We start from the raw sequence: 15,333 nt of genomic DNA, 5'->3' as shown, positions 1-15,333 counted from the left end.
TCTTATAATATTCTGTTTTGCACTCTATAAAGTGCCTTTCTTTTTCATCCTAGTAGAAAGTTTGTATGCTTTGGACCATTAGGACATCAGACTTTTGGCTTAGATTATACTGGTTTCTAGCAAAATGATCTGTATGGTAGCTTTAGAAACACTCAATAGTTCAAGAAATGAGAAAGCGCTGCATTAAACATATGTAGGTAACCGTTCTGACTGGAATCACAACAGAGGGTCATGGAAAGAGCGGGAGTAAATGTAGAACAAAAAATCAAATTCACAAAAAAGACCAGATTTACCGGTCTGACAGAGACTAGAGAAGCCGCAGAGACTATGGCCCTAAGACACCCTACTAACCTGGAACTGAAGCCATTCCTGGAGACTACTTCCCAACCAAACAACAGACAAGCCCAAAAGATAGACAATAACACCCAAGAGGAAAGTACTTGTTATAATAACCAGTTATATGAGATCAAAAGGTCAATATCTGCCTGAAAGCAAAAATGAGAAGGCAAGAAAATCAGGACAAAAGGAAACGCAGAACCCAGGGTAGATATGGGAGAGTGCTGACACATTGTGGAGAACGAAAGAAAGGTCATGAAACACTTTATGTACAAACTATTGAATGGGAAACTAATTAGCTCTGTAAACTTTCAACTAATGCACAATTAAAAAAAAATATGTGCGAAAGGAAGTGCAGGTTATTAGGCAGGACACTTGGTTCATCCTCAAAATTATTTTCTCTAATTGTTATGGAGAGTTTTGTACAGACTTTCTTAACCTAAGTGAATAATCCGTTGTGGCAACGGAAATGTGCTAAACCCCAGAATTATAAATAAACTAAAACATAGGCGACTAAAGGTGCTAAAAAGAATCACCTCAGGTTAGTTTTATAGAGAAGCCTTCACTGGTAACACCATATGGATTAGGGGTTCCTCTTGGGTGGTTATATAATGCCTTATGCATACTGTTATTATTGGCTTTTAACAATTTATCAATGTATCAGCTCCTCTGTAAGAGAGCACCATTTATACCCAATGCTGAGTTAAGACCCGGCCCAGAGAAAGCATTCAAGAATTGTTGGAAATTTTTGAATAAATTAAGGAATGACTGAATGAATAAAAAATTGATCGTTATTTTATTTAACTCACTGCACACATTTGTTAACTCACATCATATTTGTCCCTATTGAAATTTATTGTTCATATCTGTTATATAGACCACCATAAGAAATACAGTTTGATAGGTGATGGGTAGACGCATCCCACTGATAGGTGGCAAGCAGTATATGTTCATTTATCATCCAAATATATTCTCCATTTCTCTAAGGTTGTGGACATAGAATCATGATAGTTTCAGAGGTTTGAGTTAATTCCTTGGTTACTACATTTGGAGCTTTCTGCCTAAATTATTTTCTGATATTTATACCAAGTGAAACCATGGTAATAAACCACTCAGGATAAGGGTATATAAGGAGCCAGGGAGTATTCTGAAAAGATTATGGGTTTAGAAATCCAAAAGCTATAACTTTGAAATTCAGTTCTGCCAGTGGCTAGATTTCTGGAATTATATGTCTACCTTGCCCTTGAGCAAGTAAATTTCTTAACCTCTCCTGGTTTAACTTCCCATCTATGTGATGAGCATAGTTTAACAATGTGATATGAATTTTGGCAACTATAATTATTCAAGAAAAGAACATAAGAGAGATAGATTGTTGTAAAGTAAAACATAAATAATCAAATACCACCGCCCTACAAAGACTTACAGCTAATACTTATCTCCTACCTGGACTGCAGCAATAGTTCCTTCACGCCTCCTCCTGTCAACTATTACACTGCAGCCAAACAGATTTTTTTTTCTTTTTTTCAGTTTCTCATGTATACTGCAATCTGTCCTACCTCAAAGTATTCACACTGTTATTACCTTTGCCCAAAAGCAACCCATCCACCTCACACCCACAGAACACCAACACAAACATACATAAACATACCTCCCTATGTGTCAGACTCTTTTTCATCTTTTTTGGCCTAACTTGTTACTTCTTCAGTTAAAATGTCCCTAACCCCTTCTCTAAGGCAATCTTCTTTGTTATTCTCCATTATATATGATACAACTTCTGTAGGGTTGCTGTGAGTTGGAATTGACGACAGCGAGTCTCGAGTCTATATTTTCATAGCATTTCAAACAATTTCTATCAGCATACCTCTTTATTTGTTTGGTCAATATCTGGTTTTCCACTAGTAAGTCACATGAGGGCAGGAATTATAGGTCTGTCTTGCCCATCACTGTACACCAAGTGTCAGCAGAGTGCCTGCAGATAGCAAATGCCCAATTAATATCTGTTAAATGATTAATGAATACAGGAATGAACAAATTGGACAGAAAATGCTGACAGCAATGGAAAACATAATTACATTAGTCTCACCCCATATTGGTTTATAAGAAATATTCACCAATGAAATAATCATCTTTCTCTCAAAGAACAGTTGAAAACTTCACTGGTATTTCCAGAATATGAGATAAAGAAATGTAGAGATTGTTGCTTTGTGAAGCTCCATGTTGAGGTCTATCAAATAAGGTGAAGAGTATTATAATGTGTCCCTCATGGTCGTTTCTCAGAGGCCCAGGCCATGTTAAAAACATTTCACTCTCAGTCCAAAGTCATTACCAACAACTATCAATAGAAAACTGGTCATTTAATATTCTACATCAGTGTTTGTTACATAAAAGAAAGTGTCAGACCACTTTTAAAAAGATTCATCAGCATAAAAACTTGTTAGAACAGGTTTGTCCTATGCCATCCACTAGACAAGGTATAAAACAAACAAACAAAGGAAAAACACACAAATTGGTCCTAAAATAGGAGAAATTATAGGGTACTTTTGGTAGAATTTCAGAATTGATTTATGTGCACCTTAAACACATTACAGAGTCCCAGAAAACTAAGGAACTATAATTCTTCCAGTCAGGTCACAGGTATGCCTGGTTTTCTTTTCTAGTCCACATTTCATTTGCACACAGGAAATAAATGTATAAATAATCAAATACTTGCATACATACTTTTAAGAAGCAAAGAGATGAAATTCTCACACCTAGGTTTATCTGAATTCCCTCTCTTCAACCATGTCTTATTTTTGCAGAACCTATTTCAAAAATTGTCTTGTTCCTTCTTTTTCAGGAAGATCACTGTTGTCATAAAGGACAATGTACTTCGATATCTCAGGTTGTCTTTATTTGAATTCATGTGTTTGATGAGCTCCTTAGAAACACGGAGTTTATTCATGAATGGACCACACATACTTAGGTAGCTAGAAATTATTGACCAGAACAAGCTGCGTGAAATTTGGCTAAAGCTGTCTTTTGTGTTATATCTGAAAATGCACATTCCCTCTGTTTTCACCCCTGCCCACAATCTGTGATAACCCAGATTCTACTCTGTCTCAAAAGTGAAATTCAGACAAATGGCTGCAGGGCAAAGGTCTTTTTAATTGAATGTTCTGTGTACTCAAGGAGCCCTGGTGGTACAATGGTTAAGAGTTTAGCTGCTAACCAAAAGGTCAGCAGTTCAAAACCATCAGCCACTCCTTGGAATCCCTATAGGGCAGTTCAACTCTGTCCTACAGAGTTAGTATGAGTCAGAATCAACTCAACGGCAACAGTTTTAATTAATGTATGATGAAATCATGCTCAATATGGAAAATGGATTTTTGTTTGCTTGCGTTTTTGTTTTTCCCAGTATTAAAACGATTGACACTATTTAGAGTTTACCAAAACATCTAAGGAAATAGGTCCTATTTTGTACTACTTATGGAAGTTTGAAAGATAAAGTTCTTGGGAAGGCAGTTTGGCATTCTCTCTTTTTCCATCCAAATGTTCTGGACTAAATTGTATCCCTCAAAATGTGGGTAAGAATACTTACTAAATCTACACCTGTGGATATAATCCCATTTGGGAATAAGGTCTTGTTATGTTAATGGGACTGTACCAGTATAGGGTGTATTTTAAGCCAATCGCTTTTCAGATATAAAAAGAGTGGTTTAAACCCAGAAGCGAGCAAGCAGAGATGGGGGAAGATAGATGCCAGGCCACATGAAGATTGCCAAGGAACCAAGTAACAGAGGAAAAAAAGGGACAAGGACCTTCCCCCAGAGCCAACAGAGAGACAAAGCATTCCCCCCTAGAGCCAGTGCCCTGAATTCAAACTTGTAGCCTCCTGAACTGTGAGGAAATAAATTTCTATTCGCTAAAGCCACCCACTGTGGCATTTCTGTCATAGCAGCTCTAAGAAGCTAAAAAAAAAAAAAAAAGCTAGGACACCCAGAATTTTACATCTGATTATTTCCTTTTACAGAAACACATGTGTGCAAAAAAAAGGCATATGAAAGAATGCTCGTGGCAGGTTTTAAAAAAGAAACACTGGAAAGAACATAAATGTTCATTGGCATGAGAATAATCAAATAAATTATGGCATATCTGTAGTATTTTTTAAAGTAATTTTAAAAGGTTAGATAAATCTGTATGGACTGAAATTGAAAAAAATATTTAAGGCACATTAATTGGAAAAATGTGCAACGTGTAATGTAATGTGTGTATAATCTGATTTTTGTAAAGAATAAAACTCTTCTGCATATGTGCTTAGGCATATAAATGAATAGACAACAATATGGAAGGGGAAACAGTAGCATAACATTTTTTTCATTTAGCATGGATGGAGATTAAAAGTTGGGGATCAGGGTAAAAATGAACTTTTACTTTTTTTATTCTGGTTACCTCTGTAATTAAAGCCTCTTACAATGAGAATATTTTTAAGTATTTACGTGTGTAAAATAAGTCAGTATCCCCCAGAACGAATACATGATGCACCCACCACAGAGCCTGAAACACAGCAGGCTCTCTGTAGTAAGCAGACTCTTTCCTCCACGTGACATGAAGCCCAAACCAGGGACAGAAGCGGGGGGCATTTTATGATTGTATTCATACCATGCAGGCTGTATACATACCCAAGTGCTTAACTTGGATGTCAGTGAGAAATTTTGAGGAGTACTTCAGGATCAAACCAGCTTTATAAAAGTTATCATCACCCAGGTAAAGAGAAATGGGGAAATGTGACAACTATTTCTCTGGAACACGGTGTATAGTTCTAAGTTCGTTGGTGATCTCATAGTTCGGCCTAGTTCCCTTGTTTTACAGATGGGAATATAAACGTCTGTTTTACAGACTTGCTGAAGACACTAAGTTTGTTGGAAGAGATAGAGTCTTAACCAAATATTCATTCCACTAAACATTGTTATGTGCCAGGCATTTGCAGTGGGCAGTGGAGATACAAAGAAGATAGCACATAAACCTGCCCTTAATGAGTACACAGTGTAGAAGGGGTGGTTGGCACTCACATTCAAATATCCTTTCCTTCCACACATATTTGTTGAGGGACTACCATGAGCCAGGCACTGTTCTAGGCTCCGGAGATAATTCAGTACACTAAACTGAACAAATGGAAACCCTGGTGGCATAGTGGTTAAGTGCTACAGCTGCTAACCAAAGGGTCAGCAGTTCAAATCCACCAGGAGCTCTTTGGAAACTCTATGGGGCAGTTCTACTCTGTCCTATGGGGTCGCTATGAGTCGGAATCGACTCGACGGCACTGGATTTGGTTTGGTTTGGTTTTTTAAACTGAACAAAAATCAGTGTCATCGTGGAAATAAGCAAATTAATAAGTAAATGAAATAGCGTGGATGAGAGTGATAAGTGTTAAGCAGAAAAAGCAACGATGAGGTGATTCAAAGCTAAATTTTTTGCAAATGATGAGAAATAATCTGGAAGTGGTAAAAGAAAATGAAGATGAGTAGAGCAATAATGTGATGACAGAAATTGAAAGTTCTGTTTTTTTGTTTTTTTTTTTTAAATTGAGTAAGTATGAAGAAAAACAAAGTGAAAGAGGCAGAGTTAGGAGCAGGTGGGACATCTACCCCACCTCCAGCCAGGCTTACATGGGATGTGATGCTGTGGAAAACAAAAGAGCGACCACTGAAGAGGGCGGCAAGGGAAGCAGTGTCATCAGTGGGATATGTGGAAAGCACCATATTGTAGTGAGAAAATAAAGGGATCATCTACAGAAAAATCTGAGGAGGGCGTTAAGTGGATTTTCCCATGTTTAACATGAATCCCAGGGGCATCTGAGTGGGATATACTGTCAAAAATGGAAATGTCCGGAGATATTTTGGATTGAAATTTTGGAGATAAGGGGTGACCTGGTATTGACGTAACAGGGGTGGTTGAGGACGAGGAATTGGGGTCATTCCTTGCTGGAGTGCGCAGTGTAGTGGGGACTTAGGTGTATGCAGGCAGAGTCCTGTCTCCTGTAGAGGGGCAGTCTTACTGCTAGGACTTGTAGCACATCAGCCTCTCTGCAGGAGAGGAGGGGTACCTACAGTGAACACAAGAATTCTCTCTCTGGACCCCTGCTGGCCTGACAGCTTTGATACTATTCTCTGCTATCATTTTCCAGCCTCTTAATTACTGTTCCACATTATGAATGTGTTTGAAGATAGGGTGGGCTGTAAAAGGAAAGATTCCCTTTAGTAATAATGATTTGAATGTTTATGCAATTTTGTTGGTGTTAGTTGCCATCGAGTTGATTCACCCCATTTGTGCAGAGTAGAACTGTGCTCTGTAGGGGTTAAAAGGCTGTGATCTTTTGGAAGCATATCACCAGGTGTGTCTTCTGAGGTGCGCCTCTCTGGGTGGATTCAAACCGGCAACCTTTTGGCTAGTAGTTGAGTCCCTAACCATTTGTGCTACCTGGGGATCCCATTTATGCAATATGTTTTCTGTATTTTGCTACTTGAAAACCGAAATGGATAGGTTTATCCGAGGACTTAATCACAGTCATTGTTCCTATAACCCCCAAAATGAACTTAAAAAATTAGTTTCCTGAATTGGTGTATCTTTTTGTTGTGTATTTGCTCAACAACAGAAAATAAATTATTTTAAAAAAATCAGTTTCCTTTCTACAGAGCCTTTAAAAAGCATGGTGAAAGCTCAGATAAGAAGAGGAGCTGCTTATTTCTCAGAACTGCTTGACAAAAATCTCAAACACTCTGACAAAATATAAACAAAACTAACTCAATTAGTTCTAATCTGTAGGTGATACTTCTCAAGAGTACTTTCCTGAAAGAGCCATCACAAGAATTAAAATCATTCGTTGACCCCTCCTAATTATTTCTTATCGCTAAAACTCACCATTTTGCGTTTGCAGGTATGAATATAAGCAAGAGTGAGATGGTGAAAGAAACTTCATTAAAACCATCTCGGAGATCCCTGCCTTGCCTCGCCCAAAGCTACACATACTCACAGAGCTTGAGCCAATCTACCTCACTCTTCCAGTCAAATGAGAGTGAATCTCAGGCTCCCACTTCTGTAACCTCAGTCTCTGTTGACAAGGCAGCACAAGGTGAGTAACTTTTCTGATTTTCTTGTTCAGTTTATACAGAGGGAGTGTTTTCAAGTGATCCCTTCATTACTTCATTTATGTGACTAATGTTTAGAGACCTCTTAATTTAAGGAAGCAAGCTCACATAGAAAGGAGAACAGGTAACCCATGAAAGTCCATTGGTTGACCAGATGTGTTTTCTTTCTTTCCTTACCCTGGAGATAGTCAATTCCATATGAACCTGGACTGAATACTGGCTGTTTACAGTGGAAGACAGACTCAACTCCGTAAATCACCAGCTCATTTGGCTACTGTTTACATCCATTTTATTGATGAATACTATTCCAGGCAAGAACTTATAACCAATATTTGAGTAGAATATGTCAACAATAATAAAAACTCAGTTTTTTTGGGGAAAAAAAAAGACCAGAGACTTTAAATAATATTGACAATATAACAGTGAAGACTTTCATGCATGAAGATATAGTCGGACAAGTGTTGGCAACAAAATGTTGGCATTCAAGCCTCGGATAGCACAAGGGCTGAAATTCAGGGATGTACGAACCAGATGTCACACGTAAAGAGATATTGTGCCTGTCCTTAGGGACTCTTCTACACGTAACTGCCCACCTGAGCCACACCATTATGCCTTTGTTGTTGTTGTTAGCTGCTGTCCAGTCAGCCCTTGTCACATGGTGATCCACAGGGTTTTCATTGGCTGATTTTCAGAATTAGATCTCGAAACGTTTCTTCCTAGCGTGTCTTAGTCTGAAAGCGCCACTGAAATTGGTTCGGCATCACGTAGCTACACGCAAGCTTCCACTGATGGACAGGTGGTAGCTGTGTTTAAGGTACCTTGGCCAGGAATGGAACCTGGGTCTCCCAAATGGAAGGCAAGAATTCTACTACTGAACCACCACTGCCTTCATTATGCCTTCGGACAATCCCTTTTCACAAGAGTCAGGAGTCAAAATACAACCAGAGTCCCTTTTGTCCAGTGAAAGAAGTATTTTTATTTTTCTGTCCCTTTCTGCATTCCCATATGATTCTGTAGGGTTGCTTCTTCCTCTGGATAATTCGAAAATAAGATTCTATTTTCAAACATATTATAAAATCACTAGTTATTATTAACAGTCAGCTTTTTTACAACCAGGTGCAATAAGGAAAATGACTAATTGTTCATTACGATGAAGGTATTAGTCATAATATGCATGCTTCTTTCCCTTATTGAGAATGGCATTTTAAATAACTAATTTCAACTCATTTTCTTAAAAAAATTCTTGAAGTTTGGTCACCATTTAGATATCAGTTGCCATGGTCATTTTCTGTTACCATGTTTCTATTTCCTGAAACTTCCAAGTGTTTTTTTTTCTTTTTTTCAGTTAGCGCTGAGGAGAGTAAAAAAGACTCTGTGCTTAACTGTTCTTTCACAGACCTCAGTGATTTTTGCTTGGGTGAGTTGATTTTTAATATTTTTCTCCTTTATTTCCGCTTCAAAGGTAAGCTATAGTCTCCAAACGTAGAACAATTTTTTTTTGAAGGGGGAACTTGATGTTTGCCCTCTAACATCTGGTGGGTAAATATAATATTCTGAGCTTAAGAATGTATTAAAATATCTTGTCTAGTTTGAAATTCAAATAATATGAGAAATTACCAGGGCCAACAGTCCTTTAACCTAACAATTTTAACAATTTCTACTTTTAGTATTCTGGAAATTTATTTTGATTTTTCTATGAATAAATACATTTATACTACTACTTCTAGACTTATCAGATTTAAGCATTATCTATTGATTGCTTGTTATGCCAGATAAAGGTTTAGCACATTTACATAGCCTTTGGATTTTTTAGAGTTATATTGCTATTTTAAATTCGAGTTTGTTGGTTAAAATTATAGTTTAGAGAGTATATTTATACCTCTATATCATGTTCTAACATAGTTCAGCAATATCTCTTGACTCCCAATTTAGCAATGAAAATAATGTTTACCAAAGAACCAGCTGATGTGGTATTTCTTTTTTTATAGTTCCAAGTTGTTATGACCTCTATGCCTCTCAATATTGAATATTCCTAGAGTCAAGGTCAAATGCATTCTTCTCCCCACCCTTCCCCATCAAATTACACCCCCCTCATCAAATACTCAAAATCATGCTCCATTATATTTACTTTACTGTTTATGCCACAGCCTTCATCTTATTCTTCTTTAAGAAATTCTTGCTATCCAGTGACTTTTCACTGGATACTGGATTAATTCCAGAGTTTCTTATATCCTACATATTCCTCTTTCTCAGTTTTCACTCTTGTTTTTCAGGCATGCCCTCAAGCAACTAGGTCAGAATGTTGATTTGAAATGCAAATTCTAAGTTATTATATTCTTTATTATATGTATGCACATCAACATGACCAGTTCACTCTTACGTTTAGTTAGTAATTACTTGAGCATAAAATAGATTAAAAATTGTTTCCCTTAAAATTTAGAGACTGTAGGGGAGAATGAAGAAAACTAAAGATACAATGGAAAGATTAGCCCAAAGGATTAATGGACCAGATCTACCATGGCCTCCACCAGACTGAGTCTAGTACAACTAGATGGTGCCTGGCAGCCATCACTGACTGCTCTGACAGGGATCACAATTGGGGTTTCTGGATAGAGCTGGAGAAAAATGTAGAACAAAATTCTAACTCACAAAAAAGGAACAGACTAACTGGCCTGACGGAGACTGGAGAAACCCCGAGTATGGTCTCTGGACACCCTTTTAGCTCAGTAATGAAGTCACTCCAGAGGTTCACCCTTCAGCCAAAGATTAGACAGGCCAATAAAACAAAACAAGTCTAAAGGGGCACAACAGCCCAAGGGGAAGGCTAGAAGGCAGAGGGGGACAGGAAAGCTGGTAATAAAAAAAAAAAAAAAAAAGAGAGAACACAAAGTTGAGAAGGGAGAGTGTTAACATGTCGTGGGGTTGTTAACCAATGTCATAAAACAATATGTGTACAAACTGTTTAATGAGAAACTTGTTCTGTAAATCTTCATCTAAAGTACAATAAAAAAAATTAGAGAACCAATAATAAAAAATTTAGAGACAGTGATTCACTATCATCTAGTATTAGTTATTTCTGATAGAAACCTGATATCTGTCTCTTACTCCTTTGTAATTGATTTTTTTTCTCCTCTCTTGTAAATTTTTATGACTGTATCCTTACTGCTTGTGTTATAAGATCACACAACACCATGTTTAGGTATATAAGCATGTATGTGTGTTTATTCATCCTGCTCTAGAGTTTTTTGTCCTTTTAGTTTAAGTTTCTTACGTTCTTTCCACTTAGGTGTTTTCTAAATTTTCCTAAAATTTCTGTACTTCTTTCTCTCTATACACTTTTTCTGAAAGTCCAACTAAAAGTTAAACATTTTTCTTTCATCTCATGATTTTGATTTCTGTCTCTGTTCTGAAGGTTCTCTGAATTTTTCTTCCAAATATCTTTTGATTGTGCGTGTGTGTATGGGGGGGGGTGGGGAGGGGAGGCAATTATGTATGTATGTTTAATTTTCAAGACTCTATTTTGTTCTCATAATGTAATTTTTTCAGAGCATGGTATTCTTATTTCATGAGTATAATGTCTTAATCTTTCTAATACCACCACTTATGACTGTTTTTTCTTCTGATCCTTAAATTTTATCTGTTTTTCAAGGGATTAGTTTTTCTGTGGGTTTAACTTAGTCTTTCTCTTTCAGGCTGTCGGATTTCCTAAAAATTCTGGTGGTCTTTGATTGTCTATTCACATTTAAGAATAAAAGAACAAGGAGACTGACTCAGAGCTCTGGTTACCTGGGCAAGTCTTAGAAACTAAAAGGCTTTACTTTTCAGAGTGAAGGGCTTAGGAGCCATTATATAGAAGACCTAGTCAGTGATAGAATGAGGAGGACTTTACTCTAAAATGTCAACCCCCTCATTAACTTCCCTAGATTTTACTGTCTAGCACTTTGAATTTCTTTTGAGAAAGGTTTTCAGGTTCTATTGTCAGGCCTTCAGTTGTCTTAAATTTTTACCTCCTATACTCACTACTGGGGCCCTGGTAGTGCCGTGGTTAAATGTTTGGCTGCTAACCAAAAGGTCAGCAGTTTGAGTCCAGCAGCTGCTCCTTGGAAACCCTATGGGGCAGTTCTAGTCTGTCCTATAGGGTTGCTATGAGTCAGAATTGAATCAACGGCAACAGATTCTTTTTTTGGGTTTGCCCTCTGTTTTTCTGTCATTTTTTTTTTATCCAGACATCTCTAGGATTTGGCTAAGGATATTCATTCTCTTCTCCCTCCTCTGCATAAATTCTAGGCTGAGTTACTCCATCATTCAATACTCTTCCCTTAGAAATTTTAATTCTAGAAGATCATTGTAGGTTTTGCCTTTTAAAAATTATTTTATTTTTATGTTAATAAAGTCTCAGGAGGAAAGGGCAACAAACTTGAAAGGTCATTCTGCCAGCTTAAACTCTGTTTCCTTCTGTATAATCAAGTGAATGAAATGGCTCTTTGATGAGATGTTTTACTATATGGATGAAATGAGGAAAACTGTAAAGCAAAAAGGTAGAACATTTATTTTAGGAACAAACTATACAACTTTACTTTTAAAAATATATCCTAAGGAAATAATATGGGAAATGAAAAAAAGTACTTTTTTTTCTAGCAGCTTTGTTTATAATAATTAAAAATATTAGAAATGGAAGAAAATTGAATATTCCAATAGTATCAGAGTAGGTAAAATAATTGTAAAACAGCTACATGTTAGAATATCACATAGCAAACAAAAAGCAAACTTGGTGCTGTTGAGTCGATTCCAACTCATAGCATCCCTATGGAAAATCACTAGCCATTATTAAATTGTATTATAGAACATTAAATGTCATGTTGCGAAATGAAATTTAAAAAAAAAAATCACCAACAAAAAACAGCCTAAATATCAACCTAGTCTTGCTTTCATCTTAGTTAAAAATGTGTTTGAAAAGAACTAGAAAGAAATCTAGCAGTATGCTAATTAATAGTGAGTAAGTATCTTTTTTTTTTTTTTTAAGTATCTTTAAGTGGTGAGATCATTTGGTGGTGATTATGTTACTTCTTGCCACTGGTATTTTTTTTTTTTCCCTAAACATGTTGAAATATTGTAATAAAATAAAAACTGTTTAAAGAAAACATTTCCATCATAATGTTTTGGCAAATAGGAAAAATGCCCATATTTCAGTCAAAATAGCACACAATTCTATGGATAGTTTTCATAACTGAAATTTGAAACTGGTTGATGGTTACCCAGTATTTGGAGAGATTCTGATATTGTTTTATCCTGACTCTCCATTCGTTTTCATTTATTCTTTATTTTGATTTAGTTTTCCTGTAATAATGACAAATGTAGTCAACCTCCTACGCTGCCTATGATGTTACCTCATAAAGTCTGTCTCAGCTACCCAAGATTTACTTTCAAATCTATAGCTGCCTGGACTTGCTCATGAGCAAGGCTTTTGAACTGAGGCTTTCCCACTTTTATAAATTGAATAGAAATAAAATAAGTAAAACTAGAAATAAGTAAAATGTGACATTACTATGCCAAGCCCCTACTTTAGCCACCTAAGACAGCAGTAAGCCCTGAGTTCTCAATAGTGAACATGTGGTGGGCTAGCCACATTGCCTGCGTCAGAGTTTCTCAACTTTTGGCTGCGCATTCAAATTACCTGGGAGCTCTTAAAGCTCCAGAGAATTAGTTTTAATTCGTCTGGGGAGTGAGTTTGGCATCCATATTTTAAAATGTCCCTGAGGTAAATACATGATGTAACCAGGATTAAGACTTTCTGCTCTTAAAATTCTATCTTGGTTTCTCTTTAAGGACATTGTTACGATACATTAGTAATGTTTTAAACCATGACTTGCATTGTTTATAACAGCATCTTGGGCGGCTCCAAATTAGTCATATTCTCTTACAATACTCCTTTTTTATGTGTGGCATACAAACAGTGCTGAAGTATTAAGGTTTCCTATTTACAGAAAGACCACCACTTAGCAGTTTCATTTCATATGCAATTTCAAAAAGAAAATTTCATCAGAACAAATACACTTAGAGTAAAAAGTCTTTGACATAATAATTAATTCTGAAGGAGGTTGCTATTGCCAGTTATTGTCTGAACAGAAAATAAAAAGGAAAAACAAACGTGAAACTTGCCTTGTCCATGATATCCATAGAGGTAGTAACAGTTTACACATCACTTTTCAGTAACAGTGCTCCCAAATTAGTACCAGTCAAGAGGCTGTCATGTAAACCTTTCTATTTCACTTCCATAAATCTTATTTTTGTAGTCTGCTGTCCCAAACTGCTTAATATAATTGGATGCCCTAATTCTATATTTCTTTCCTCATCATTTTGCTGTATCTCAATCTTTTTACCTACCTGGTTTGTATTTATATATCTTCAGGTATTACATTTCATACTCAATTTTTTAACATCCCCCAGCATCAATCTGTCATTCATTCAAGTTAGAGAACATTGCAACTTCTGAAAGGCTTCAAACATGCACACGTGATGAGATCTCTGCATTTATACTGAAGGTGAGAATGAATCTATAGCTGACTATGATATCACTAAGCATTCCAGGAATCCATCTGGATGTAACACCTGGCTGGGGACTACTGTTTTAGAGTCAGCTATCCACTTTGAAAAGAGATTAAGCAAAACGACATCAAATATACTGAGAGTAATTAAATGAAACATGAGTAAGTATTTAAGCAACATGTGCTTTCCTTAAAATTCAAAAAAGCTGCCTACCCTGATTTTGCTTTGGAGTGCAGACTACCAGCTGCTAGCATCTGGTTGGTTATTAAATGGGAGTTTCCAAGCACCAGTAGGTTGTGCTACAATTTTTGGAACCTGAATAATGCATTTAATTAAAGGGTTTCCTTTTTTTTTCATTGGACTGCTGTGAGCTGCCCCAAGAGAATATTAACAGTGTGGCAGAGTTAACTGCATGTAGTCACTGTTTCACTGAGGAGTGAAATTTCCTAATGTTCAAAATGAGAGCTTTAGAGGAAGCAATAATCAAAAAAAAAAAAAAAAAAACCATTACCATCAAGTTGATTCCTACTCATAGCGACTCTGTGGAACGTATGGTTTTCAAGGCTATAATCTTTGCAGAAGCAGACTGCCACAACTTTCTCCCATGGAGAAGCTGGTGGGTTCAAACCACTGATCTTTCAGTTAGCAGCCGAGTGCTTAACCACTGCATTACCAGGGCTCCCGCACATAGTATAGGTTCAACAAATAGTTGTTCATTGCCTTATTCAGTCATTCATTAAACTTGTCTTTCACACTGAATCTGAAGGACTCAGTCATGTCTACACTAAACAGCTGTTCCTATTATCATCAGAATGCAGATATTATAGCATAGTGGAATAACAATAATTTACTGAAGTCTTATTGCATAGTACTTTTCCTCCATTATTTCATTGAATTTTCATCGCCTTTTGGGTTAAATACTATTGTCATCCTCCTTTTTTACAAATGAGGAATCTGTTCACCAAGAGGTGAAATAAATTGCCAAATATCCAGTCAATGGAAAACTGAGATTCCATCCCAAGCAGGCTGAACTCCTCACTTGCTCTCTTAATCACCACAGTAGGGATTGATGTTATTGTTGGGTGCCTTCGCATCAATTTTCAACTCATGGTGACCCCATGTGATAGAGTAGAACTGCCCCGAAACGTTTTCTTCACTGTAATCTTTAAGGAAGCACATTGTCAGGTCTTTTTCTCACAGACCAGCTGTGTGGGCTTGAATTGTCAGCCTTTTGGTTAGTAGCTGAGTACTTAACCCTTGTATTACCAGGTTAGTGATTACCATAGAGCACTAGTTCTCAGGATGTTAATATCTATCATGTTTGGAG

General features: G+C 36.7%; 1 protein-coding gene across 1 annotated transcript in view; it reads left to right on the top strand.

Moving 5' to 3' along the window:
* ANO3 (anoctamin 3) overlaps positions 1-15,333 on the top strand; it is a 529,603-nt gene that overhangs the window by 322,625 nt on the left and 191,645 nt on the right. Inside the window, exons 3-4 of the mRNA XM_023550773.2 lie at positions 7,250-7,444; positions 8,806-8,877. Of these exons, the coding sequence (XP_023406541.1) occupies positions 7,250-7,444; positions 8,806-8,877 (267 nt within the window). The remainder of the gene's footprint in view (positions 1-7,249; positions 7,445-8,805; positions 8,878-15,333) is intronic.

Source organism: Loxodonta africana, chromosome 7, assembly GCF_030014295.1.
Source record: "Loxodonta africana isolate mLoxAfr1 chromosome 7, mLoxAfr1.hap2, whole genome shotgun sequence".
NCBI classification, from domain to species: domain Eukaryota; kingdom Metazoa; phylum Chordata; class Mammalia; order Proboscidea; family Elephantidae; genus Loxodonta; species Loxodonta africana.
The sequence above is the reverse complement of the archived record's forward strand: the minus strand, read 5'-3'. Positions and strand labels throughout refer to the sequence as shown.